Below are 27,464 nucleotides of genomic sequence, written 5' to 3'. Positions count from 1 at the left end.
GTAGACTCTCCTGGGAGTGGCTTGAGCTGCTCCCAGCATGGTGGCTGGCTTCCAAGAGGGAGGGTTCCGTGAGATGGAGAGGAAACTGCGTGCACTTGTATAACCCAGCGTTGGAAGTGGGACAGCATCACTTCTGCCTGCCTCTACTGGTCAAAGCCGTCGCGAGCCTGCCCAGATTCAAGGGGATGGGACACAGACCCTACCTCTTATTTGAAGAAATCAGAATGTATAGCCAGTTAAAAACCACATAAACTATTTAGCCAGCACTACACCACGACACTGATTTAATAGAAAATTGACTTCAGTAGGAGTCAGCAAATCTGTATTAAAAAAATGGGTTCATTGTAAATGGGAAAAAAAAGATGAACTGTGTATGTTGTGAAGAATTAATGAAAATAAATGAAGTGAGTAGAAAAATTGAAATTAACCTAAGTACCTGGCAATTGGGGAGTGGCTTAAATAAACTAAAAACTATTTATATTAGGAATACTGTGCAGCTTTTAAAAAGGACAAGGTAGCTCTCTATGGACTGACATGGGAATATGTCCATCTATTTAGTGAAAATTATTTACAGGAAAACATGTATTCGATGATCCATTGATATTTTAATATAACATATATATATGTAAAAATTTAGGAAACAATCTTATAGGAATTGCACCAAACTGTTAATGGGGGGTTTCTAATGGGGATGAGAGTAGGACTTAGTTGGGTGTTAGCAGGAAGGAGAACTCACTTGTTACTCTCTATAATTCTATGATGTTTAAATTTTTAAATAAATATTCCTGTATTCTTAGGGGTTGCTATGTGAGGTTTTAACTTTAAAGCTATAGGAAAGTTAATTTGGTAAACATCTGTAAGTTGGGAGAGGGAATTGCTTTCTTCCTGGGCCTGTTATTACATCTTACCTTCCTTGTATTGATGTTGTATTATCTGAACAGCTACAGCAGGTGTGGCATTTGCACAAGTGGGCACTAGTCTGCTTAGCATGCACTGTAGTTACTAGAGAGGTTTGAGAAAACCAGTCTTTTCGTTGTTGATTTGTTTTGCTTTGTTTCTTTTCTCTTGACTGAGAAGTCTCCATGGTTACTGCACAGTTCCTGAAATGTGTAGTGATTCCAAGTGACCTTTGTATAATGGTTTTAGTAGAAATTAAGAGTAGACATACTCACGTTGGGTTGAAACATTTAAGCTTCTATTATCTACCAAATGGAATTAACTATATTCATATAATCAAATAGGGGAAATTCAGTAGCGTTAGAAAAGATTTATGGCTTTAATGGGATTTAAACCGATCTATATCTGAGCCAGTATTCTGAGATGGGTGTTTTCGGAGCATCACACACCTCTCAAGCTAATAGAACAAGGATGGAGAGCCAGGTCTGTGTTTGAAAGGGATAAGCCCTCTACTTACTTCGTGTGTTGTACAGCAACCCAGTCATACCTCAACAATGGTGTTATTTCAAATAGTATCATAATGAGAGCTAGTAAGAGTGACTTACCCTGTGCCAGTGACTGAGCTGTGCTCCGGCCTGGCGGTGAATTACGTGGCTCCTTCCTGCCCTTACGGCACTTACCACTGATAGAGACATCAAAGAAGTGATTAGGAGAGGATTGGCTCACGACAGCTTTGTGGGGGACGCTGGGCTGGGTGTTGATCCATCATGCTCAGTACCCTGGGGAGCAGACTATTATGGCAGCCGTGTAGGCTCCCTTGCCCTCTGGCTTTGGGGAGATAAGTTAGGGTGTTTATTTGCTTTGCGCCCTCTCCTTCCCTAGGCTGTGCATTAGAGGTGGTGCTGGGTTCCTCTGCTGAAAGCCACAGTTCCTGTTGGGTGGCCCTCTCCTACTGCTGTTGTTGCAGCTAATTTCTTGCTACAATTGCTCCCTCCTTTTGCCCCTTCATACACAGGGGCGGTGATGGCTCTCTGCTGTTGCTAGATCCCAGGTACCCTGCAATCCTTGCTAGTTTCCTGTAACTTGTTCATGCCTTTGCAAATAATGTTTTATTAAACTCTTTTCAGCTACCTGTTTGACTACCATGTCTTCCTTCCTGTAGCCTGACTAATTAGATAACATCCTACTTTGCAAATGAGGAAGTTGGAGCTTAGAGATTAGTGATGATCAGAATCCAGTCTATTTTATGTCAAAGCCTGATTCTTTTTTTCTTTTAATTTCTTCCAGCTTTTAATTAATTAATTAATTAATTAATTAATTAATTACGGCTGTGTTGGGTCTTCGTTTCTGTGCGAGGGCTTTCTCTAGTTGTGGCGAGTGGGGGCCACTCTTCATCGCGGTGCGCGGGCCTCTCACTATCGCGGCCTCTCTTGTTGCGGAGCACAGGCTCCAGACGCGCAGGCTCAGTAGTTGTGGCGCACGGGCCCAGTTGCTCCGCGGCATGTGGGATCTTCCCAGACCAGGGCTCGAACCCGTGTCCCCTGCATTGGCAGGCAGATTCTCAACCACTGCGCCACCAGGGAAGCCCAAAGCCTGATTCTTAAACTCAGTGTTTTACTGTTTGCCTACAGTGACTAGGAGATTCTCATTGTCATCCTCAAATTGAGGAGAAACCTGAGGGGAAAAAAGTCTGTTAGATAAAACTATGGAGTTATGAGGTTAAAAATCTAACTCTTACACATTTAAATAAATGACATCTTTAGTTCATAGTTTCTCATTACTTTCCTTTGGAATTGCCATCAGCGTCATCTTCTCACTCAGGATGAAAAAATAATTAATGGAAGTAATAAAACCTTCAATTTGCCATCTTATTTCGGTAGCTTGGCTCAAGTTGACTACCAGTTGTTTGCAAACATCTTTGAGGACCAAGTTTCAGGGTATTTCAAAGAAATATGTAGTTGAGTTGAAGGACATTCCTAAAGAGGCATCTAAAAATGTGCTTAGTAATGATAACCAAGTTGGAATGAACATGGAGCTTCTCAGGTGGTTGTTTTGAAGGACAGAATATTGATTCTGTGTGTGATCCCTTGACTCACAAGTACCAGAACGTAATCATGTTACCTGAGTCTCATCTCGGTGTGTCCTGACTCCGTATTCATTTCCTTGACCTGCAGAGGACCTCGAGGCTGACTAGGATGACCAGGCTCAAGGGCAAGCCCCCCCTTATTGCCTTAAACCAGAGTTGTCTTTGAGGCAACACAGCCTAATGGTTAAGAGCTGGGTCCTCGAGCCAGACTCATTGGTGCCAATCCAAGTTCCACAAATGACCACTCTGTGCCTTGGTTTTCTCACTGATGAGTGGAAATGGTAGTACCTACCTCTCACAGCTCTTGTGAGGATTAAATTCTGTGAAGGGCTTAGGAGAATGTCTAGCACAATTATATGAGCTCAGTCGTGGTTAGTATGTTTTTATCACCGTGATCATCATCGTCATCATCATCTTCATCAAAGTCTGGAACTTTCATTGATTTCTTCCTCCCTTTGTGTAATCATTCTTCTGTAGGTCTTGTCCGGCACATTTCAGTAAACTTGTTTTTTCCTGGAAAGAATACAGAAATTAATTCCCTGAAGTGCCTACTTTTGACAGGGCTGTGTCAAAGTCATGGAATATGAGAAAAAGACCCAAAGGAGGAAGAAGGGATTAAAAACCTGGTGGGAAAGGGAGCATGCTGGGAAGAGAAGGTACCACTCTAAGAATGCCACTTCTTACAAAGCCAGTACTTGGGACCCGGTGGGTCTCAGATGCATGTTTGGGTTGGTTTCTACTGGTTCAGTTGTTAACTAACCAGGTACCCTTTGCCATTCAGTCACTACCTTTTGTGCCTCTGTGTCTTCACTTGCAAAGTGTGGTTGATACTTGTTGCTTCCCTACCTTCTGGTTAACTTTGTGGACTGAACTGTTTCAGACAGATGCACCGAACTGTTGCATCCCTCTTGCACCTCACTAAAAGAAAGCAAGAATGAGAATCCCCTGTGTGCCAGAAAGACAGAGGGCATTCAGAGCCTGAGTGTTGAGTAGGAGTTGCCTCAGGATGGTACACGTGGAGTGAAGTTCAGGCCTAGAAGGAGTAGGGAAATGGCACCCAGGTCTCCCTGCATTAACGCCAGGAATCCAGAAGAGCGGTTCTACCCATGAAATAGGGAGTAGAAAAACCCTACCCATTGGCTAGGGAATGGCCAGGGGAGGAAGGGAAGGAACTGGCAAAAAACTGGGCCCCAAAGCCTGCATTACTCATAGATGAGGTTGTTGAATTCTTATCTGTGTGATCTGAGCCCCTCCAGTTGAGCCATGAACACAAAGTCGTCTAAAGCCAGTGGAGAAGATTAAGGGAGCTATAAAAGGGATTGGACTATAAGGCTTTCCTTGATGATATATCTACTCTGTTTCTCAAATTTTATCTAGGGGCTGTTGTTAATTGTCTTCATCCCACCCTTCTGGTGAAAATAAAAACATATGGTATGATTTATTAGAAGAAGTCTTTCTTAACATCCAACAGTCTGACCTCACTTCCTTGAATGAAAATGGTATAACAGTAAAACTGGGTTATAACATTTATAGTCTTTGTCATAATACAGACCTATGGATTGACTTAACCCCCTGAATAGCTCTAGTAGTGAGTAAGTAAACTGTGTGCATGCTGTGTGTGTGTGTAATGGGGAGGGGAAGGAATGTGAATCCTTTCTCACACAAAGTAAACGGACCGAGTGGTGCAATTTTTGCATCACAGGGCAAGTCTGAGAACACACATGGCCACTCATGCTACCTTCACTTAAGATGAAGAGTTTTAACGTTGTGTGTAAACATCTCCCTACCCAAGTCACTACTGAACTGTAGCCCCTCTTTCTTCTTTCTCCTAAACTTAAAATCGTCTAACAATATGATTACAGGAATAAAGACCAAATTCATGCTACTTGAATCTAAAGAGACATACAACGGAAGATTAAATAAACCATGTCCTGGTTGAACTTTTTTTCTGGAAGGGACTGTACAATGAGAGTGTCACCATTTATAGTGAGAAAACATACACAAGTTAATAATTTCCAGAGTTTTAAATCATCTGCTCGTTCTAGAACCTCATTTCAGTATAATAGTTATATGACTGGAAGCAAAGGTTTCTGTGGTAAATGAACTTTAAAGTTCAGCTTTGTCCTATTGTATATATACGAGGGGACAGAACCGTATGTGGAAGAGCATGGGTTCTAGAACCACACACCTGAATCTGGCTTGCCTGGCCCCAGGGCCTTGGGCAAGTCCCCAGCTCTCTGAGCCTTGTTTTCCTTCCATGTAAATTAGGTCATCTGTCTAGCAGAGTTGTTGAGAAGATCAGTAACTACATGTCAGGCCACTAGCACAAAGCCTGGTAAATCACTGCAGGACACAGTATTCCATATCTGAAATACACCCAGGGCTTTGTCATAGAGCAGGTGATCAGCTGTAGACTTGATGGCTGGAGGTTTAGCACTTTGACTGAGCAAACTCTAGTTTTACAAGATGGTTGTATAAAATTTTAATCCTTTCTTGACATGTTAAAAATTTTTTTTCACGTCACTTTGATGTTTTTTTTCGCTTATATGTCGGTTTATCAAATATAGGTGTGGGATTGAATATAAAATTCACAAACATATAAACAAATGAGAAAGGAGGCTCTCTCTTAGAGTAGACGACCTCAAAATATTGATAGCAGGAATAATGGAGTTAGAAAATCCTCAACAGATGCTAACATTGGTGGAGAAAGTTTTATGAGGAAGGGATATTTATCAATACATAGTCACAAAGTGTCTCCCCCCAAATCACTTACTTATTACAAAGGAAAAAACAGTAAGTGTTTAGTGGAGAAACCTGGCATACATCATCTTGACCAAGTGATTGAAGGTAACATCACCCATATTGAGACAAACCAACATCACATGCCTCCTGATTTGAGGCTATGAAAAGCGTACAACTTGTTTTGCTGTGTGTTTAAGTGCAAACAGTGCATAACCTGAATTGAATCATGAGGAAACATCAGATGAATCTAAACTGGTGGACAGTCTACAGAATTAGTGGTCTGTAATCCCCCCAAACATGAGATCAACAAAGACAAGGGCTGATAACAGTTCCAGATTAAAGGAGGCTAGAGAGACATGGCAGCAAAACGCATGGGACAAAGAGAAAGCTGTAAAGGACATTATTGGGACAGGTGGTGAGACTTGAATATAGACTGGGGATTGGATAGTAGTGTATCAATATTAAGTTTCCTGATTCGGATAAGTATACCAAGTTCATGTAATAGAATGCCCTTGTTCTTAAGAACTATACACAAAATTAAGTATACTGAGAAGGAAGGTAGAGAAGCTGTAGCCCTAGGCTAGAGGGGCTCACGTTTGACATGATGTCCTCAGCTCTCTGGTCTGCTTTACTCTTGTCCCACTGTGTTGTTGGGGGAGGTGTGCAGAATGCTGACAGTAAGGGAAAGGCATTTTCCTTGAGCAGAGGTGAAATACTGCGTACATTGTGAATGCCTCATCCTTCATTCCCTTTGGATGGATGAGTAACAGTGTGTGAAGAACTGGTGGGGCGACTTCCCTGGTGGCACAGTGGTTAAGAATCTGCCTGCCGATGCAGGGGACACAGGTTTGAGCCCTGGTCCAGGAAGATCCCACATGCCACGGAGCAACTAAGCCCATGCGCCACAACTACTGAGCCTGCGCCCTAGAGCCCGCGAGCCACAACTACTGAGCCTGCGTGCCACAGCCAACTGAAGCCCGGGCACCTAGAGCCCGTGCTCCGCAACAAGAGAAGCCACCGCAATGAGAAGCCCGTGCACCGCAAAGAAGAGTAGCCCCCGCTCGCCGCAACTAGAGAAAGCCCACGTGCAGCAATGAAGACCCAACGCAGCCAAAAATAAATAAATAAATAAATTAAAAAAAAAAAAAAAAGAACTGGTGGGAACTTTAGGAGCAGTGTTTGAGACCTGGATGTGATTGTTATTGCCCTTATTAATTTAAGTACTTTATTTAGATCTTTATTTTTTATAAATTTATTTATTTATTTATTTTTGGCTGTGTTGGGTCTTCATTTCTGTGCGAGGGCTTTCTCTAGTTGCGGCAAGCGGGGGCCACTCTTCATCGCGGTGCGCGGGCCTCTCACTATCGCGGCCTCTCTCGTTGCGGAGCACAGGCTCCAGACGCGCAGGCTCAGTAGTTGTGGCTCACGGGCCTAGTTGCTCCGCGGCATGTGGGAATCTTCCCAGACCAGGGCTCGAACCCGTGTCCCCTGCATTGGCAGGCAGATTCTCAACCACTGCGCCACCAGGGAAGCCCCTAGATCTTTATTTTTTAAACAACATCCAAGTGGATGGAATTAGGACAAGAGCATTTTAAATTTTTGAAAGTGTTTTTCTATAAATTAAGCTAATCTTAAGCCATTAATACTGTTAAGGAGAAGATAGATTTTAAAGTACTCCTATTGGACAGATAAGGAAGTAGAACCCAGAGAGGATTAAGTGACTTGCTCAAGGTGGTTTCTCCCAGACCTTGAACCTTCATCTGTATGACCTCCTGGAAATGGGTTCTTTCATAGATCATCAGTTCTATGTACTTTCTAGAAATAAAAGAAAGTATAAATACAAGAAATACAAGAAAGAAAACATCTCTTCTCTGCTATAGTTTAGCAGTAGTTCTTGTCTTGAAAAGAAAAGTAGACCAGAGATATACCTTTTCTAATTTGAAATGCTTTGGTTCTATGAAACTGGTTGAAGAGGCTCAATTCGATTCAAGATCTGTTTCTGGTGAGCCCTCTAGATATTTCTGAATTCATCACTGTGAGGCCTAAGGGGTCCGGTGTCTTTAGGACTGTGACCAATAGGGTCTGCTCTTCTGTGCCTGTGTGAATTGATGGGTGAGTCCCCCGAGCCCAGCTGTCTGTCTTGCTGAGAAGCAGCCGAGCACTGCTTAAGGGTGAGGTGAGGGAGCTGGAATGCCAGCCTGTGTGTCTCAGCTCTGCTGCTTGCCAGCTGTGGACGCTGGGCAAGGATAATGATGATGACAATAATAATAACAGAACCCACCTCATACGGCTGTGGATATTAAATGAGTTAACATTCGCAAAGAAGTGAGAACAGTGCCTGGCATATAGAAAGTGCTGTGTAAGCATTTGTTTTCAAATGTGATAAAATATACATAACATAAATCTACCATTTTAACCATTTTTAAGTGTACAGTTCTGTTATTAAGCACATTCATATTGTTGTGCAGCCATTGCCACCACCCATCTCCAGACCTTTTTCAGCTTCCCAAACTGAATGGGAAGCTGAAACACTGTCCCCATTCAACACTAGCTCTGCTTTCTCCCCTCTCTGCAGCCCCTGACAATCACCGTTCCACTTCTCGTCTCTATGATTTTGGTACCTACTTTACCTACCTCTACTCTAGATACCTTGGCTCATGCCAAGTACTTATTAAGAACCAAAGAACTTTGGGGTTTACATGCTGGAGCGTGTACAGAACAGGTTTGCTCAGTTTTATATAGTAAATTGACGTAAACCTACCTTCCAAGAGCACTATACAGCTTGAATGTAGAACAGACTTGGAGCATCCAGATGAAAATGAGATGTGGGAAACAAGATGGAATGAGAACGTTCTGGTTTCTCTTTGCCCAGCATTTTTTCCTCTTGACGTGCTTCCCTACTTCGTGAGCACAATGACAGTGGGTGCTGTGCGCACCGATGCGTTAAGGGGGTCAGGTCATGGTGGATTACAGCGAGGGGTGGTGATACGGGGCTTAGCCAGACTCCAGCGCCGCAGGAATAGCGGGTGGAGGGCCTTGGACGAGATGCTTCCTGGGAATGACGCCTCCCAGCTGGTTCTCAAAGCCACCTGCACACGTGCAGCCAAGCGTGAGCTGAGCTGGCGTCGACGCGGGGAGCTGTCCCGGGAGGCCGTCCTGCTGCCTGAGCCCTTCGCGCTGTGACACCCGGCGCCCGCAGGGTACACGTGGCACATCTGCCTGGAATGCCAGTTTTACTAAGTTTGGAGGCGGAGACTCCTTATATTTTAATACTGAACCACAGATCCGATGTGGAGTAGATTGCAACATGGATGATTCTTTTTAAGAGTGAATCTGAAATTAGACAATTCATGCTTATTGGGCTTTGAGCTGTGCCCCTACATACTTCTCTTCACCCCCAATTCTTTCTGTGTGTTTACTCTCTTCTGCATTTAGGGTTATTCTTTTACAGAAGAGCTCATTAAATATGCAGTGTGGGAAGCCTAGGTTTGTGTGGAGGTCAAGAGAGGGCTCAGAAGGGCAGGCTTGCCTCTCCTGCGAAGCTGTGCTCTCCACCTGTCAGCTGTGATCTGGGACACATGATTTAGCTGTCCCAAGTTTCCATTTCCACATCTGTAAAATCGGAATAATACCAGTGTCACAGGATCACTGTGGGTTAAACACAGTAATACTAGTGCCGGGAAAAACTGTGTCGTGGAAGTACTCTGGTGGCCATGGAAATGTGGGTGTTCAGAAGCCAAAGCCTCACCAGCTGCTTCTCCCAGACCCTCTGCTTGTCCCTCTCCCAAGTCATTTGTGTAGCAAGGCTTCTGTGTGCTGTGACTCTCAGGCTTCTTTCTTTTCTTTCTGGACCTCTTCTCTCTGCCCTTCATCCACCCCACCCCCCGCTCCCCTTTCAGATGCCTCTTTTTCTTCCCAATGTGATATCAAGAGGGAGGGAAGGCTGGGTTAGGGGAGGGTCTGGAGCTGCCCAAGACCATTCCAAAAGAGCCCACCTCGGAGGGCAAACAACCATGTGGTGTGCTGCTTAAGGCTCTGACACCTGGAGGCATCAGGATGGCAGTGGATGGAGCCCTAGGAGAGGGCATGGGGCAGCAAGGATTTTGAAGAGCAGATCTAGGGCTGTTTCTTTTTTTTTTTTTTTAATTGAAGTATAATTGATTTACAATGTGTTAATTACTGCTGTACAGCAGAGTGATTCAGTTATACATATATATATACATATACACATTCTTTTCTTTAATATTCTTTTCTCTTATGGTGTATCACAGGATATTGAATATAGCTCCCTGTGCTATACAGAAGAACCTTGTTGTGTATCCATTCTATATATAATAGCTTACATCTGCTAACCTCTACCTCCCACTCCATCCCTCCCCCAACTCCCTCCCCCTTGGCAGCCACCAGTCTGTTCTCTATGTCTGTGATTCTGTTTCTGTTTCATAGATAGGTTCATTTGTGAAATATTTTAGATTCCACATAAAAGTGATAGCATATGGTATTTGTCTTTCTCTGTCTGACTTACTTCACTTAGTATGATGATCTCTAGTTGCATCCATGTGGCTGCAAATGGCATTATTTCATTCTTTTTTTATGGCCGAGTAGTGTTCCATTGTATATATGTACCACATCTTCTTCATCCATTCATCTGTCAATGGACATTTAGGTTGTTACCATGACTTGCCTATTGTGAATAGTGCTGCTATGAACATAGGGGTGCATGTATCTTTTTGAATTATAGTTTTGTCTGGGTATATGCCCAGGAGTGGGATTGCTGGATCATATGGTAATTCTATTTTTAGTTTTCTGAGGAACCTCCATACTGTTTTCCACAGTGGCTGCACCAACTCACATTCCCACCAACAGTGTAGGAGGGTTCCCTTTTCTCCACATAGCGCTGTTTCTTGAATCTCCATCCCCGCTTCCCATGGATGCAACTTTGTACATGTTCCAAGAAAAAACAAATCCTTGTTGACTCTGAATACTGATGAATGGTAAAATAAGGAACTTCGTTTGAGTATTTAAATTAATAGTAAGTACAGTAATTTATGTCCCTGATTTAACAACTGATGCCAAATGCACTATATATGGAACTACATAGGAGATTATGTGTGTTATCAGGTAGATGTGCCAGGTTAACTTTGTTGAAAGAGCTTTTATTAATAGAATCAAACTCTGCCCAGCTCCTTAGTGATGAGCTATCATCTTATCTTCCCACTGTCATCACACCACCTGTACTCCTTTCAACTACACGGCTCAGAAACAACTATACAACGTCCTGGTTCCTCTCAAGAAGTTCAGACACTTGGAAGGGGGGGAGGGGAGGAGTGGAGACTTGGAGGGCTGAGGAATGGGACAGGAGACAGAGCACAAAGGTGCATCTTGAAAGTGCACATGCAACTTCTTCATGCTTCTTGTCTTCTCTAGTTGTGTTTCCCACCCAACTTTCTCTCCCCTCCCTCAAAACCTGACTTCAAACTCAATCTAGAAAACTGGCTCTGAGTAATCCTATCATTGAATACTCTCTTCTCTTCCCCTTGGCTTTTCTGTTCTTTGTCCTGTCATTAGTTGGCCCTTTTTCCAAAGGTTTTCTAAAATTTTCTCCAATGTTAAAATGTTTTCTGTTAGATCGTAAACTGTTAAGGGCACAGAATCCTTTCTCCCGCCTCATCCCATCTCTTCCCTCCACCCCTGACGTTGGCTGTGACTATTTAACTGCTAGTTAGAGACTTTGCTACTTACCAAAAGAAACACATTCTGTTGTTGTTGTATTTATTGGTTTTAATTACAAGCCACTTGGAAGGCATTTTAGGACTCTGCATCTCCATAATTGTCTGCCAGCATTTTGCACCTAACAAATCAATTGTATGAATAAGTTTCCATCCTCACTTGGCTTCATAAACGTGGGTGTGTCTGCTGCACAAATGCTAGCAGGGCTCTCCTCTCTGGAGTAGAAACAATGGCTTAATTCTGAAATTGTATTCAGGTCTTCTAAGGAACTAGTGCCGATACCCAATTTGGCTTTCTCCTCTCATCTACATTGGACCAGTGGTGCAAGGGGATTTACATATAGTACCATGGTCCAGTCCCCAGGCAGAAAAGAAATGCCAGGGGAGATGAGTTATTCATCTGAGTCTGAAGCAGAAGAGCATGAATTATATTTAAGGTGGTTGCTGTCCTGGCTTCTATATAAAGTTTTCTGAGCTTTGGACTAAAGAATTCTAATTTCTAAAAACTTTGGTGTTTTTCATTGTGTTTATAAATGCATCCATTTTTCTAAATTTGGGACCCTGTACTTTCTATGAGCAGTAGTTCTGCATGTTAGAACAAAAAGCACACAACAAGCCAAAACCAAAATGTTTTCAGCTTTGTTGCCCAAATGGGGTAAATTCTTTCCCACAAGAGAGCCGTTCCCAGGGTACTTTATCCACTTTCCAAGGAGTTTACAAACTCACAGTTTGTATACATTCTCTTCAGCCTGCAAACTCGATGTTGGCTTCACCCACTCTTGCCAACTCAACTCCCTTCCCGCATCGGCCATTCCGGTTCCTCCTGCTGCCCCCTGTATTGCTGACCTAGAAGAATAAAAATACGTTTGCTCTAATATAATAGGGTACATCCAAAAGTTCAGTAAAAACTAAACAGAAGGCAAGAGTTGGTTTTAAATACAAACCAGCTCTGTAATCTATGAGCTCTGGGACCTTGAGCAAAACATTTACCCCATTTTAGCCTTGGTCAAGTGGAGGTAATAATACTTGTTCATCTATCTGATGGGGCTGTGGCAGTCATATGATCTAATTGATGTGGTAGCACTTTTTTTTTTAGTTTTAAATTAATTATTTATTTATTTTTGGCTGTGTTGGGTCTTCGTTTCTGTGCGAGGGCTTTCTCTAGTTGCGGCAAGCAGGGCCCACTCTTCATCGCGGTGCGCGGGCCTCTCACTCTCGCGGCCTCTCCTGTTGCGGAGCACAGGCTCCAGACGCGCAGGCTCAGTAGTTGTGGCTCACGGGCCCAGCTGCTCCGCGGCATGTGGGATCCTCCCAGACCAGGGCTTGAACCCTTGTCCCCTGCATCGGCAGGCAGATTCTCAACCACTGCACCACCAGGGAAGCCCCGTGGTAGCACTTTATAAATGTAGATGAATTCTGTGAGGCCAAAAGCTGGCTGAAGTCCTGCTCTTTGATCTTGGTGTCATCTGCAGCATTTTATGATTTCTAACAAATCCAGTATCCCACAGACCCTAAATGTGTGAGCTGACGCTGATTTTCACACTCTGTTTAAAAGCCAGAGACGCTTCTTGCTCATTAAAACTAGCCTAAACTGCTTTAGTCCAAAGTCAAATTGAAATGAATTCTGTAGCCATGACTATATTGCCAACATACCTCCATTTGCATAGTATGATGCATCGGAGAGCTGAATTTTTGGCATGCTTTAAAAATTGACTGTCCTGGGCTTCCCTGGTGGCTCAGTGGTTAAGAATCCGCCTGCCAATGCAGGGGACACGGGTTTGAGCCCTGGTCCGGGAAGATCCCACATGCCACGGAGCAACTAAGCCCATGCGCCACAACTACTGAGCCTGCGCTCTAAAGCCCACGTGCCGCAACTACTGAGCCCGTGTGCCACAACTACTGAAACCCGTGCGCCTAGAGCCTGTGCTCTGCAACAAGAGAAGCCACCACAATGAGAAGACTGAACGCCGCAACGAAAGAGTAGCCCCCGCTCACCGCAACTAGAGAAAGCCCGCGCACAGCAACGAAGACCCAACGCAGCCAAAAATAAATAAATAAATAAATAAATAAATTTATTAAAAAAAAAAATTGACTGTCCTGAATCATGCATTCATTCACACTCACTAACAAACAGCATATGCTTGCATTAATAGTACCCTTCTGTTCTACATCCTAGCCTTCTGAGTCTGTTTTATTAAAGTCCTCTTCTAAATACACGTTTAAAGTCAGCTCCTCGTATACCCCTGCAATAGTGGGATGCCTCCATGTTGTTTCCTTGTTAATTACACAAACTTGTCTTTATGGAAATTGGCCTGGGGTTTGCCTTACTGGTGCAGAGCCATGTGCAGTTTCCATGTCCACCATCTGAAGTCACAAAATGAGTTGGCTGCTCTCTGTTGGCTTCCTTTTTCTTCCCCCATACCAGGCTCTTCTTCATCCTGTTCGTTCTGTTGCCAAATTGTGCTCTTGTAAAGGATACCCGTGTTTTTCTTCTAGTTCAGACTTGTAAGGTTTCATGTCACATAGGTCTGCCGCAGCCTTCTCTTTGTTCTCCAGCTTAGGTCCTCTTCTGTTTATTCCCTTTCATTTAGCTCTATCCCTACCTCTTCTCTCTCGTGAGCTTAGCACACCTTCCAACAGACTGTGGTGCCATTAATCATCTTCCTCTCCACTGTCTTTGAACTTCTGTGTGTGTATGTGTGTGTGTTTTACACAATAAAGCTGACCAAATATTCATCATAAATTTTAATGCCTGTGATTCTTTTCTAGAAGTTCAAATGGGTCAATTAGTTGCATGAAAGGTATCTTTCTCAATGAAACTGGCATTAAGGCTTATTCCTCATCATATTTTAAACATCTTTCTGTAACTGAACGTAAAAACAAATTTAATCCTTTCTGATGTCTGATATAATTACAGTAGTACACATCAGTGGTATAGAGCAGCGGTCCCCAACCTTTTTGGCACCAGGGACCGGTTTCACGGAAGACAGTTTTTCCACGGATGGGGGGTAGGGGGGTGGGGGATGGTTCAGGCGGTAATGCGAGCGATGGGGAGCGATGGGGAGCGGCAGATGAAGCGTCGCTTGCTTGCCGGCTGCTCACCTCCTGCTGTGTGGCCTGGTTCCTAACAGGCCGCAGACCGGTACTGGTCCACAGCCCAGGAGTTGGGGACCCCTGGTATAGATATTTGGAAAATGTGTAAGAATCAAAGTTAAGGAAAAAACTCCAGAGCCCTCCTTTTGGAAACAAGTGCTTTAACATTTTAGCATTTCCTTTTAGGCTTTTTTCCCCTTGATTAGAGTGCATATGATATAATCTTATATAATTATTATAGCAATATACACACACATATCTATATAAAATATGTATACGTGTGTGGAATTAAAATTGTGCTTTTTAAAATTTATATAGCTTCAAATACATTCAATTTGCAAATTATATGGGAGATAGATGCTAAAGCTGCTGAGTGAGGGAAAAATTGAGTATAATCAATTATCCTTGGAAAAACTAGCTGATTATCTGTTGTCTTTACTATACATGTTTATAAGTTTTATATCTTATAACTAATTTAATAATTGATTATATTAGGATTTATTAAATAATTAGAAATATATATGATTTTAAAATATTTTTTAAAAATAATCATACAGCAACTTCATGAGGGTAGGTGGCATTATTCCTATTTTTCAGATGAGGAAACTGAGTGTCTAGTTAACTTTTTAAAATATTTATTTATTTATTTGGCTGCATTGGGTCTTAGTTGCAGTGCGCTGGCTTCTCTCTTTCTTTCTAGTTGTGGCGTGCAGGCTTAGTAGTTGTGGTGCACAGGCTCCGGAGTGCGTGGGCTCAGTAGTTGCAGCTCACGGGCTCTCTAGTTGTGATGTGTAGGCTCTAGAGTGTGGGCTTAGTTGCCCCACAGCATGTGGGATCTTAGTTCCCCAACCAGGGATCGAACTGTGTGCCCTGCATTGGAAGGCAGATTCTTAACCACTGGCCCACCAGGGAAGTGCCTAGTTAACTTTTTCATAACTGAGTGTGGCAGTGTTATAGGCACCCAAAACCACTGCTCTTTTGTCTCAGCCCCCCCTTCCCTTTTTTAAAAATCAGGTATCTTTGTCAGTTTAGGCAGAAATTCACCTTTGGGGGGAAAAGAGGAGTAGAATGGGGGAGGGTGCCTCAGATAAAACATGGTAAATTTTCTCAAATGTGTTCTCAGCACTTATTGACCATATGACTTTGCATATGACGTGGTGTATCATGTAAGTAGCATCATTTAGTTTTTTGTTTTGATCTTGTTTCAACTCTTGCATTCCTGATACAGTCTAACTTGGCAGTACTGAATATTATCTTAATGATTTTTTCTTCGTTGGACTGCATTTGAGGTTTCTGCATCTCTAAGAAATAAGCCTGTAATTTTACTGTCTATACTTTCTCAAGGTAATAGCACTAATTGATGTGGTTTCCAGTAGGAAAAATAAAGTCACATAAATCTATCTGCTGATTAATGAGATATTGGTAATACCATTAATAACGCCCTCAGAAGAGCCTAATAGCCGCTGGGCCAGTCATCAGATATTTACATGCAGGGAGGCAGCAGGACTTGGGGAGAGTAGAAAGATCTGAACTTTGGAATCAGAGTTCTTTCAGATCCCAAATCTGCCACTGAATTGTCGTTAAGATCTTAGCATTACCTAAACCTAAATGACCGAACCTCTCTGAGTTTTTTTCCCACCAGAAAAGGGGAGATTCAAATTCCTATCTTAAAGGGGGATAAGCGATAATATATGTAAAGTATCTGGCACGTAGTAAGCGATCATTATGTGTTAATCCTTTCTGTCTGCTACTTTTTATGCACGTATCACAAAGTGCTCACGTGAATGAGAGAACGACAACATAGGCATCTGAAACGCAGAGAAGACTCACAACCAAGAGGCTGTGTTTTGTTTTCTTGCACTTACCTTTGTACTATTTGTGATTTATTATTTCTTTTCTCCTAATAGTCAAGGAAAAATTAGGCCAAGCTGCCCTGTTCTATTGTCTTCTAAGACTCCTAGCATTGTGGCAATACCCTCTGATATTCTGGGTTATTTGGAGTAGTTTGAGGGGACAGGGACAGGGTATTACCAGTGACTTGCTACTTCTTGAGAACAGCCCAGGAACTGTCACTACATAACCTGCTAAGTCTGTTTAACAGTTGTAGAATAGCATCATTCCCATGAAGTATTAAAGTTTAGGTAAACATCTATGTCCTTAAAATAGTCATTATCTATAGAAAACAGGGAGAATCATTTTAGGACTGGTTGTAAATAATTTGGAGCAGTTTTGCACTGAGCATCTTAAGCACAAAAAGTTCATATCCAAGTGAGATGAGTTGAATTTCTTTCCCTTCCTTTAAAAATAGTAGAAGCTCATCCAGACTAAAGATTTTTATAATTCCTTCTGTAATTTTAACTGTTGGGGTTAAAAAGTCTTAAATTGGCCTTGGAAACTTGACACTCCATTCTTCCTTACTGAGATCTCTGTGGGGATGACGAAGTGTGTAGGAGCAGGCAGTGAGCAAATGGAATTTTCCCTGTGCCTACTTGGTAGCAAAAGAGATGGTTTTTGTCCCCAAAATGTTTTTTTTGCAATTATAATTGACTACAGAATCCCAAATCTGAGAATCATTGCTTTTAATTCTTCTCCCAAATTGAGCAAAGTTCCAGACAGACCCCTCCCTCCCATCCCAGACTTCAGGTTGGCCCACCTTTGTATATGGGCCTTAACATCTTCATGGTCTGCTTTGAGTTTCCAGATTATTAAAAAAAAAGACATTCTTGTTCATATTTGCACAGCGGCCCAAAATTAATTTTACCCCCATGTGTGAGATGTAGAAGTGAGGTCCTGTTCTGAAAAGGTGTCCTGGGTTTTGAGATCCAGCCTTGTTAGAAACAGGTGGCATCTTAGGCACTCAAGTATGATCACATTCTTGGGAGGAAAAGTTTGGGACCTTTTGTATCAAAGTGGGATCAAAGAACTCTTTTTCATATGTGGATCTTAAAGCTATGTACATTTAAATCATGTTTGCAGAAAGGGATAAACTTTTCACAAAGCCTGAAATGTTTCTTGTTTTTCTGAGCAATTATGACAAAGAAGCTATTTAACTCTTCTGGGCCTTAATAACCTCACTGGAAAAAGGACATTGGTAGCCAATCAGAGACCCTAATGCTTGTAAGGAAGCTGCGTAGTTTGTTGGTTACCCTTCTTTCCCCACCTAGGAAATTCTCTTTCTAATGCTGAACTTGAAGATTTAGGGCTTTAGAGGAGGTGGCCACAGTCCCTTAGTGCCATATGTAGCCTGAATATCCTCTGAAGTTGTGTGTTGATTTATAACTCTGGAGAGTTCTTAGAAATGTATGATGGGGGAGAAGTTCCAGGAAAGGTGTGGAGGACAGGCTTCAAATTCAGTTCTCCTTCCCTTGGGATCTGGACAGTACGGCTGTATTACCATCAGGGCTTGGAATTAGTTGGACTAAATTTAGGAAGGGCATAGCATCTCTGCCCGTCAAGCACAAAGCTGAGCACGCCAATCAGCAGACTTTACTGAGCACCTACCATTTACCTGGCACTTGGTAGGGATGTGGAGATGGATGAGCTGTGAGCCCATGCACTCAGTGTCTTATAATTTCCATGGCTTGATGAAACCTTCAGTGTCTTTAACAGGTGGAATGACAATCTCTAATGTTGTTTCATATTCTTTAGGGTGCCTGGGAATACGTTTCGGGTTGCTAAGGACTTCAACCCCAGGTTTGCCTACTTTTCAAAAGAAAATTCAGTTTAGGGAAGTTTGATCATGTGGTCCTTTAAGGCTTAAGATTAAGTAGCTGCGAAATGCTTCAGGAAGCTGGTAGGAAGCCAGAATATATCACGGGTCAGTTTACTGAGTATCAGCTTACTGGAAATCTTGGACTTGGGGTTCTCTCATTTTTTTGTATCCTACCCCTGTAACCTGCCCCAGTTTTAGGGTTTCGGAATCAGTTCTCTTCCTTGGGGTATATATCTCTGGTAACCATAAGTTCTGAGAGGGAGGAGATACCCATTTAGGTGTAAAGGCAGTCTGAACTCTTACAAGATGGTTCAGTACATGTTTGAATTGAATGACATACCTGAGGACATTCAGGGTTCCTTACAGAAATTTTGAGTTACACAAAACAACAGTGTGTCCATAAAATGCTAAACTGTGGCATGTTTCTATGAATTGATGATTCATATTATATTCTTAACTTGCTTTTTCTTAAATAATACCATTTTATAAAATGGAGATTCCCAACCCTGGTTTTGTGATTCTTGCCAACCTTCCCTCCAGTATACCCCTACTTATCTAAGCATCCTGTAATTATGCCAGTGTTTTAGTTGTTTAACTCTAATAAAAACTTCATGAGGGACTTAGTGTGTCATACTTGTCACTTGTGTCCAGTCCCTAGAACAGACTGGCACAAAGCAGCCACTGTAATATTTGTTGAACAAATGAATAAATTTTAATACAAAGAGATGGTGGCCTTGGTGTCCTTGGATGAAGGGAGCAAGTAGAGTAGCTGAAGTGAACAAGTGACCACACCAACTCCTTCATGAATAAGGTAGGTCTTGGGCTATTTTCCCGGTGGATTTTGTGGATGTCCTTTGAAAAATGATCTCCTTAGGTTCCTTCTGTCTCTAACCTTATAGTTCTATTTCAAAACCTTTTCTACAGACTCATTCTGTTCCTTAAACCTCTGAATAAACCCTATAATGCAATTTCCACAGAATGTGATTGCTTTACCATCTTTTAGCCAATGTCGGCTAACATAACAGAAAGTGTTTTGTGAGTTGCTAATACTTCAGGAAGTCGTTCTTCACAACGAACGTCCTCGTGTTTCTTAGGGTTCAAGGCAGCAAGTAAAGATGATCTTTAGAGGAAGTCTCAGTTAATCAATTTGCTTTAAAATAAAAGCAACTCTGGAGGCACTTCAGTGGTCTTCCCTTGGGCTTGGCAGTGACAAGCGCCTTCCGCAGCTCATTCAGATTCAGCAGCAGCATGGCGCTGGGCAAAGAGCAGGGGCTGAGGTGCCGAGGGACCTCAGTTCCAGCCCTGGCTCTGCCATTGACCCAGCAGTAACTGTAGGCGGTCCCTTCCCCTTGCATGACCCCCTTCTCCTCAACTGTAAGAAAGAGTTCGTTCCTATCTTTCAGGGAGATGATGAAAACCACACAATAACATGGGAAAGTGCTTCATAGGCGATAAAGTCATGCTTAAGTGTATTCTTTTATCAGCTCCGTGATGGCTTTTTAAATGGCAGTGTCATCCGTGCCAGTGGCTCTTATCAGAAGTTGCTACTTAGTAAATATTGAGTAATGCAGAAATATTTGCAGGCAACCTCTGTGGCCCAGAGGGATCTGCTTTTGTCATGGTTAAGACATTCTCACACTCGTAACCTTGGCTTATGCTTTGACAATAGGTTATGAAGGAAGGAAGGTGAGACTGAAGTGTGTGTGGTCGCAAGGGCAGTGGCCAGGTATGTGGTCCAGTGGGCCGGGTCAGGAGGGAAGGAAGGGATGTGTAAAAAGAAGCCCCATGAGGGCAAACATTTTTTGTTTTGTTCACTGCCCTGTCCCTGGTGCTTTGACTCATGCCTGGCTCATAGAATCTGTGAATTGAATCTGAGTTGAGTAAAGTCTATAGCATGGCGCTGTATTTGCTCCATCAATGACCACGTCCTTTATTCAGTGTAAATAGGCAAATAAAACTACCCCACGTAGATACTTTAAAGCCCATTTATTACTCTTTCCTGATAAAAGATTATTTGTTCATCAGATATTTGAATGGAGCATGCAGCCTGTGCAGGGAAGTGTGCTGCACGCCGTGAGGACACACATATGTCTTCTAGGAGTTTACTGTTAAACGAAGCAGTATAGGAGGTACTGGTACCAAACACAAGTTTGTGTGCCCCACCCACAGTGAGGCCGAACAAACCGAAACGTGGGAGTTTGGAGCAGAGAAAGGTTTATTGCAGGACCAAGCAAGGAGAACAGGTGGCTCGTGCTCACAACCCCCAAACTCTCTGATGGTTTTCAGGGAGAAGTTCTTATAGGCAGAATTTGTGGTGAGGGCTGCAGAGTGTGTGGCTTTCTTCTTCTTCTGGTGGTGAGGTAACAGGGCAGTGCTCTAGGAATCTTGTGCTCAGCCTGAAGTTACCATCCTCCACCTGGGTGGGAGCCTTAGTTCCTGTAGAAGAACTCAAAGATATATATATGTTTTTAAATTTATTTATTTTATTTTATTTTATTTATTTATTGTTTCTGGCTGCGTTGGGTCTCCATTGCTGCGTGCGGGCTCTCTCTAGTTGCGGCGAGCGGGCGCTGCTCTTCGTTGCGGTGCGTGGGCTTCTCATTGTGGTGGCTTCTCTTGTTGCGGAGCACGGGCTCTAGGCATGCAGGCTTCAGTAGTTGTAGCATGCGGGCTCAGTAGTTGTGGCTCGCAGGCTCTAGAGTGCAGACTCAGTGAACTCAAAGATATTGTTATATATATATTCCTTGAGGAGGAACCGGGACCCTACCCATCGCTGCACTAGAGTTTCTTGACTGCTCCTTCTTTGTTTATGCATTCCTTCCCTTCCCTGATTAGTAACTGTTTGAGTCTGTCCTTTGGTACTCAGGGAAGGTCTAGGAGGCTAAAATTTTTTTCCTGCAAACAAGAAACAGGGGACCTGGAAAGGATTTGTACCCGGGAGGCTCCCACAGAGCCCTGTCCGGTTTCAGTACCAGGAGAGAGGACAGTGTGAACAGGAATAGTCAGGGGAGACTTTGGGAAGGAAGTGGCCCTTGAGTTGAGCCTTAAAGATAGGTAGAGTGGCTTCCCTGGTGGCACAGTGGTTAAGAATCTGCCTGCCAATGCAGGGGACACGGATTCAAGCCCTGGTCTGGGAAGATCCCACATGCCACGGAGCAACTAAGCCCGCGAGCCACAACTACTGAGCCCGCATGCCACAACTACTGAAGCCTGCACACCTAGAGCCTGTGCTCCGCAACAAGAGAGGCCACCGCAATGAGAAACCTGTGCACTGCAACGAAGAGTAGCCCCCGCTCGCTGCAACGAAGAGTAGCCCCCGCTCGCCGCAACTAGAGAAAGCCCGCGTGCAACCAATGCAGCCAAAAATAAATAAATTTATTTTAAAAAAAAAAGACAGGTAGAATTCCATCAGCTATGGCCAAAACGTTGCAGTGGCGATTTAAAGCTTTGTGGGGAGAGTGTGTTTTAATTCAAACGTTAACTCAGATCTTCTCTTTGGACAGGGTGATGTCAGAGTTTGAGAGCCCCCAGCAGCTCTGGCCTGGTAGGATCCTGCGTGGCTTGTGGAGGCAGTTGGGGGGCAGAGGCCTGGGGACCAGCGCTGCTGGTGCTTCCGCCTCCTTCTGGGTGGGCTGGTTGAGGCTGGAAGGAAGCAGCAGCCAAGAAGGAATGTGGCAGTGAGAGTGACCCCACCTTTACCTCTGAGGAGGGCAAAATGACCAGGTGCATTCCGACTAAGAGTTTTCTATTGCTTTCAAGCTTTAACATGCTGGAGGTACCATAAAATGAAAATATCCTGTCAGAAATGGGAGGCAGTCTTTAGACTGAAATTAAAATGAGAAGGTGGTAGTCATGGGGGGTCCTGGGGATTAACTGTTAGGAACAATGGAGATGGAGGATTAGCTGATGCTATGCGGGCATGCCGGGAATCTTCTAAGAAAACCCAGGATGAGAAGATCATAATTTCCAAGTATATTCATGGCGGGATGATGGTTAGCTCACTAAAGAGTCACTGAAAGATAATTGTTGAGCATATATTTGAGTGCCCTCTCCATGCACGGAGCCACATAAAAGATGAAGCAAAAGAGTCGTTTCCTCTAAAGACTCCCCAGTCTGGAGAGGGAGATGTGAGCCAGTTACAGTGGGGGCTTCCACGGTGAGTGATGTAATAGAAATGTGGACCAAGGCGCTGAGGACTGGGGATGGATTCTGACTTCGAGATCCACAGAAGTTTGCTCAAGAAGATACAGAGGTGTCACACACAGGCGGGACAGTGGCTTTCTAGACAGACAGATGGTGGAGAGCAGAACTCAAACTTAAAAGGGAGTGGTTTGGGCCTAGAACGTGGTGCTGCCAGGAAGGGTGGTTGAACTGTAGGCTTCAGGTAGGGGAGGAGAGAGAACGTGTTCTCTTCCTGAACTTTGTTCTGTAAGAAGTGGGGATCCATCGAAGGTTTGGAGAGGAAGAATAGCATCAGTAGGACTGTATGTTAGAAAGATGCTTCTGGTGACAGTGAGGAGAATGGGTGGAGGAGGGGTGGCGACTGGGGGGCTGTTTGAGGGCTGTTGCAAGAGTCCAGGGGAGAGACGTCAAAGGCCTGGGGTCTCCGAGTGGAGGTGCAGAGGAGGGTTGTTCGAGAGCTTCAGTACTTTTCCTAAATCTGAAAGCTCTCTTCTAAAGTTAAATCAGATTCAATTTGTTAAAAAAAAAAAAAAAAAAAAGAAAAGAAAGAAAGATGCTTTTGACAAATACAAATCTTTGTTGAGCCCTCTTGGTGTTATTGGTGTGGGCTGAGGTCTCCCTGTTTTAAGGAATGGAGCGGCAAGGAAACTTGGGAGTCGTCGGACGGGGCGGGAGTAGGGAAAAGGATAGTGGTCCGTGTGGAAACTCCTGCTCCTTTGGCCCCGCTTTTGTTGTGTACCAGCCTGTCCGAGCGCTCTTCCAGCCTCTCCCGCTGGTTCTTTTTCTTCCTCACCCATAAACAAAGACATTTCCCAAAATTCTGTACTTGCTTTTTCCATCCCATCCAAATACTTCTAGCTCTAATGTTTCTGCTCTTCGCTTGGGCAAATGGCCTCTCAGCCTGTTTGCTCAGAGGGTGAAGTGGGATAGATTATGCACCTGCCTCAGAGAGAGTTGTGAGACTTGAATGAAACACTGCATAGAAAACGCTGCCTAATCCTTGAAGGAAAGTAAGTGCTCAATAAATAAGCATCTAGTACGTATTTCCATGCTTACGGTATTCCGTCATGTTTTATATTGACGTAAATTTAATCTCCCCTTTCTTTTGAGTTCTTTGAGGGTTTGGTATTATTTTTCGATCTTAAGTGTCGAGCACTGTACTTGCCCAGTAAGAGTTCAAAATGTGATCTTACTTCCTTTTGTCTGCCGGATTGATATTTCAGATTCCTCATCAGTAGGGCGTGGGGATTGGCCTTTCCTAGGGATGGATGGGTGACCTTCACATCCTTTTCTCCTCTGTTTGGGACCAGGGGTCCCATTTATGGAACGGCTGACTGGAGCTGGCGGCTGGGGAACAAAAGAGCAGACACGGACGGTCCTGCCCCTCATGACCACAGCCTTGCTGCCTGCACACATTGTCTTCGTTAGATGAGTAATCTAACAGACGAGAAGCCACATTCATTTTACAACCATCAGAATGAAAGTTCAGGACTGAACAGGAAAAAGGGGTCCTTTTCACGAGAGAGGAGTGTTGTCGTGTAAATAGGCAGCTAAGAGTTGGCTGATGTGACTGTTGGCGGCTGTGGGGTACTGTTGAGCCCACAGGCAGAGGAAGTGCAGGCAGGAAACGGGGAAGCTGTGCTCTCTACAGAAAAGCAAGGCTGAAGCATGGCAGTTTATAAACTAGGCTTGTGTTGGAATAAAGGGTGTGGGCTTGGAGACTCTGCTCACTGGCTGTCTCCATGGCTTTTTTCTTTTGGATACCTGTTGACCAGGGAAAGTTAGCCTTGTAAAGACCAAGAGATAAACGAGGGAGGAATTTTAGTGACTTTGTCATCTGTAAAGTAGGATTTGGGTTGGATGAGAAACCTTAATTCCCTCTAGGAGTGTTAAAACACAGGTCCTTGTAGATTCTTTGTTCAACCCTGGAATTTCTAGGATGGTCCAAGCTGAGCCATTGGACCAATTCTACAAGCTTGTTGAGCAAAGTTGTTGCTGGTAGACGGTCCTCTAATTGACTTGAGGCTGTCTAAATCCTGTGGCATCATGTCTGTGAAATCTGATTGCTATTCTCCTTCTATTATTTAATGTCAACTTATACTTCAGTATTGCATTTTCTGCTAGAAATAATATAATATTGTAAAATCCAACAGCAAATCTCTTTCTGCGCTTGATGTTTCAATACCCCCATCTCTCATTATTTAGTGTTGAGCTGCATATGCATTTTTCCTAGTTGATTGTCTCATTATTTGATGAACACTGCCGTTAACAAGTCATGTGATGTTATCCTCTATTTCTAGCTATTGTGGACGATGAAAGACTCTCAGCAGAGGAGATGGATGAGAGGAGGCGGCAGAATATCGCGTATGAATATTTGTGCCACCTGGAGGAAGCCAAAAGGTAAGATTCAAACTTAGTCTATTTGTGCACCTTCTCTTGGAGATGAGCTTTGGGGTACTGTATTTTTAATAATTCGTTTGCAGCCTTTTTGATAGTAAGGTAATGGGAGAAGAACCACCTGTGTTTTGTAAATGGCAGAACTGAGAAAAAGTTGCTACCACAGCCATGGTCAAGGCACTAGGGAGGCAACTGTTCCTTTTTCTTCCTCAGAGCCTCCTAGGAAATCTCTAGGCAAATTGCAGATTATTTCAGAATTTCTCATCTCTCTGGCACGGATGTGGGGAAGCAGCAGAGACTTAAATCAACTTCCTTTTCCTCCAGAGCTTCCTCATGTCTTTTCCCCAACTCTACCCCAATGATTATAATTATTACTACTATTATTAATTAATGTATAATTATATATTCCTATATACCCAGTAGAAAAATAGCATTTCAGACTGGAGTCCATCGTTCACTAAGCTGGAGAGTAGGTTTATGACAGCAATCTCCTTTTTAACCCATGGGTGTGTGACCACTTAGGATATGTTGTCTCTAAAATCACACTGACTCTTTTAGACTTTTTAGATTACAAGTCAATGTTGGGTTCTCCAAGGAGAAAGTGAAGATAAAGTATTTGCACTTAGGCCTCGGTATCAGGGGAATCAGAACTTTGTCCTTTGCTGGGTGCATACTGCAGTGCCCATATGCCATGGGTTAGATTCTGATTTAATGCTTTGTGCTGTGATCAAGCAACAGTATTGTTTCATGGACAGATATGTTCCAGCTCTCTCATCTCTGTAGAAAATAAACATTGAGTTAATGGTCATTGGTGTTAATTATCTCTGATCACTGATTAATAGCTACCTACAGAGCTAGAAGAATGAGGTTTCTAATCACTGTTTTGTAGAAGAACATTCAGTGACACGTGCACTAATTTGGCCTCAAAATTGCTTAAAAGGGGGTTTTCCAAGGTTGTTTAATGTTTTAACAGAGCCTTGTAGCTCTAAGCTCTAAAGGCTCAGTTTTTAAGGTTATTTAATGTGTCTGGAAGTTGACAGGTTGCAAGTCACTGAAGACTCACTGTCAGTCTAAGATTATTAAAAACATGCTTTTAGCCAAATTGTGGCTAAAGTTAGATAGGGAGAGGGATTCACAGGCATTCAAAATAAACATGCTGGACTTCCCTGGTGGCGCAGTGGTTGGGAATCCACCTGCCAATGCAGGAGACACGGGTTCGAGCCCTGGTCCGGGAAGATCCCACATGCCGTGGAGCAACTAAGCCCGTGCACCACAACTACTGAGCCTGCGCTCTAGAGCCCACGAGCCACAACTACTGAGCCCACATGCCACAACTATTGAGCCCGCGCACCTAGACCCCGTGCTCCTCAAGAGAAACCACCACAATGAGAAGCCTGCACACCGCAACGAAGAGTAACCCCGTTCTCTGCAACTAGAGAAAGCCCACGCGCAGCAACGAAGACCCAGTGCAGCCAAAAATAAATAAATAAGTTTATTAAAGAAAAATCAAAATAAACATGCTTTCAATGAAAAAGTTTAAAAAGAGTTAGTGGAAACTTCCTCCTGACACGCACTTTGCGTTCTAAGTTTTTGCCTCCTGGGTTCTACAAGTGAGGATCAGTGTCACACAGAGGGGAAGGGGTGTGAGTGGGAGTTAGTGGACCGAATTTCCTGGCCTTAGGTCCACCAATTCTGAGCTCTGTGACCTTGGACAGGTCATCTAACCTGTCAGAACTTCAGTTTTGTCTCCCCTGTAAGGGATGAAAAAGATGTTACCACTACCTGCCCTACTTACTTTAAGGATTTTTTTTTGTTTTTTTTTCCTAAAAATCAACTAAGAAGGTGTAAGTGTTCTGTGAAATGTAGTAGCAGTCAGGTGTATGGTGATAACATAAGCATACTTTTCTTCTGAATGTATCAAAGTGGTATCAAGATAGCTTGGAAGCTTGTCATCAAAAATTCTGTAGTTAAATTTTGATTTCAAAAAGTCAACGTAACGGGCTTCCCTGGTGGTGCAGTGGTTAAGAATCTGCCTGCCAACGCAGGGGACATGGGTTCAAGCCCTGGTCCGGGAAGATCCCACATGCCGCAGAGCAACTAAGCCCGCGTGCCACAACTACTGAAGCCCGCGTGCTAGAGCCCGTGCTCTGCAACCAAGAGAAGCCACTGCAGTGAGAAGCCCACGCACCGCCACAAAGAGTAGCCTTTGATCGCAGCAACTAGAGAAAGCCCGCGCACAGCAACGAAGACCCAATGCAGCCATAAATAAATAAATAAATTTATTTTTTTAAAAAAAGACATAGTTTAAAGAAAAAAAAAAAGTCAACATAACAGTTAGCCCAAGTTCTTTGAAGAAAGCTTCCTGAAGAATAGTTTTGTTGAAAGAATAGATACAATCATTTGTATCTTAAAATGGTTTTGTTAATCTAATTTACAGTTGTGTGAACCACAACTGTAAATCTCTTAGAAGAAAACACAGCAGTAAATCTTTGTGACCTTGGGTTAGGCAGTGTTTTTGAGACTTGACACCAAAAGCACAAGCCAAAAAAAGAAAACTAGATAAATTAGACATCATGAAAATTTAACCATTTTTATTCAAAGGGATGCCATCAAGAAATTGAAAAGA

At 43.3% G+C, this 27,464-nt stretch overlaps 1 protein-coding gene and 1 long non-coding RNA gene across 3 annotated transcripts in view; one reads left to right on the top strand and one right to left on the bottom strand.

Annotated features, from left to right (window-relative positions):
* The window catches only part of LOC309658625, a 119,726-nt gene extending 112,761 nt beyond the window's left edge, over positions 1 to 6,965 (bottom strand). Inside the window, exon 1 of the long non-coding RNA XR_014262332.1 lies at positions 2,286 to 6,965. This is a non-coding gene — a long non-coding RNA (uncharacterized lncRNA). The remainder of the gene's footprint in view (positions 1 to 2,285) is intronic.
* Positions 1 to 27,464, top strand: part of IQGAP2 (IQ motif containing GTPase activating protein 2) — a 284,130-nt gene that overhangs the window by 22,915 nt on the left and 233,751 nt on the right. For both annotated transcript variants that reach the window (XM_082457089.1, XM_082457090.1), the window contains exon 2: positions 24,742 to 24,841. In XM_082457089.1, the coding sequence (XP_082313215.1) occupies positions 24,742 to 24,841 (100 nt within the window). The remainder of the gene's footprint in view (positions 1 to 24,741; positions 24,842 to 27,464) is intronic.

The sequence above is a fragment of the Balaenoptera physalus genome (genome assembly GCF_965194825.1).
Source record: "Balaenoptera physalus genome assembly, chromosome: 3".
Classification (NCBI taxonomy): domain Eukaryota; kingdom Metazoa; phylum Chordata; class Mammalia; order Artiodactyla; family Balaenopteridae; genus Balaenoptera; species Balaenoptera physalus.
The sequence above is the reverse complement of the archived record's forward strand: the minus strand, read 5'-3'. Positions and strand labels throughout refer to the sequence as shown.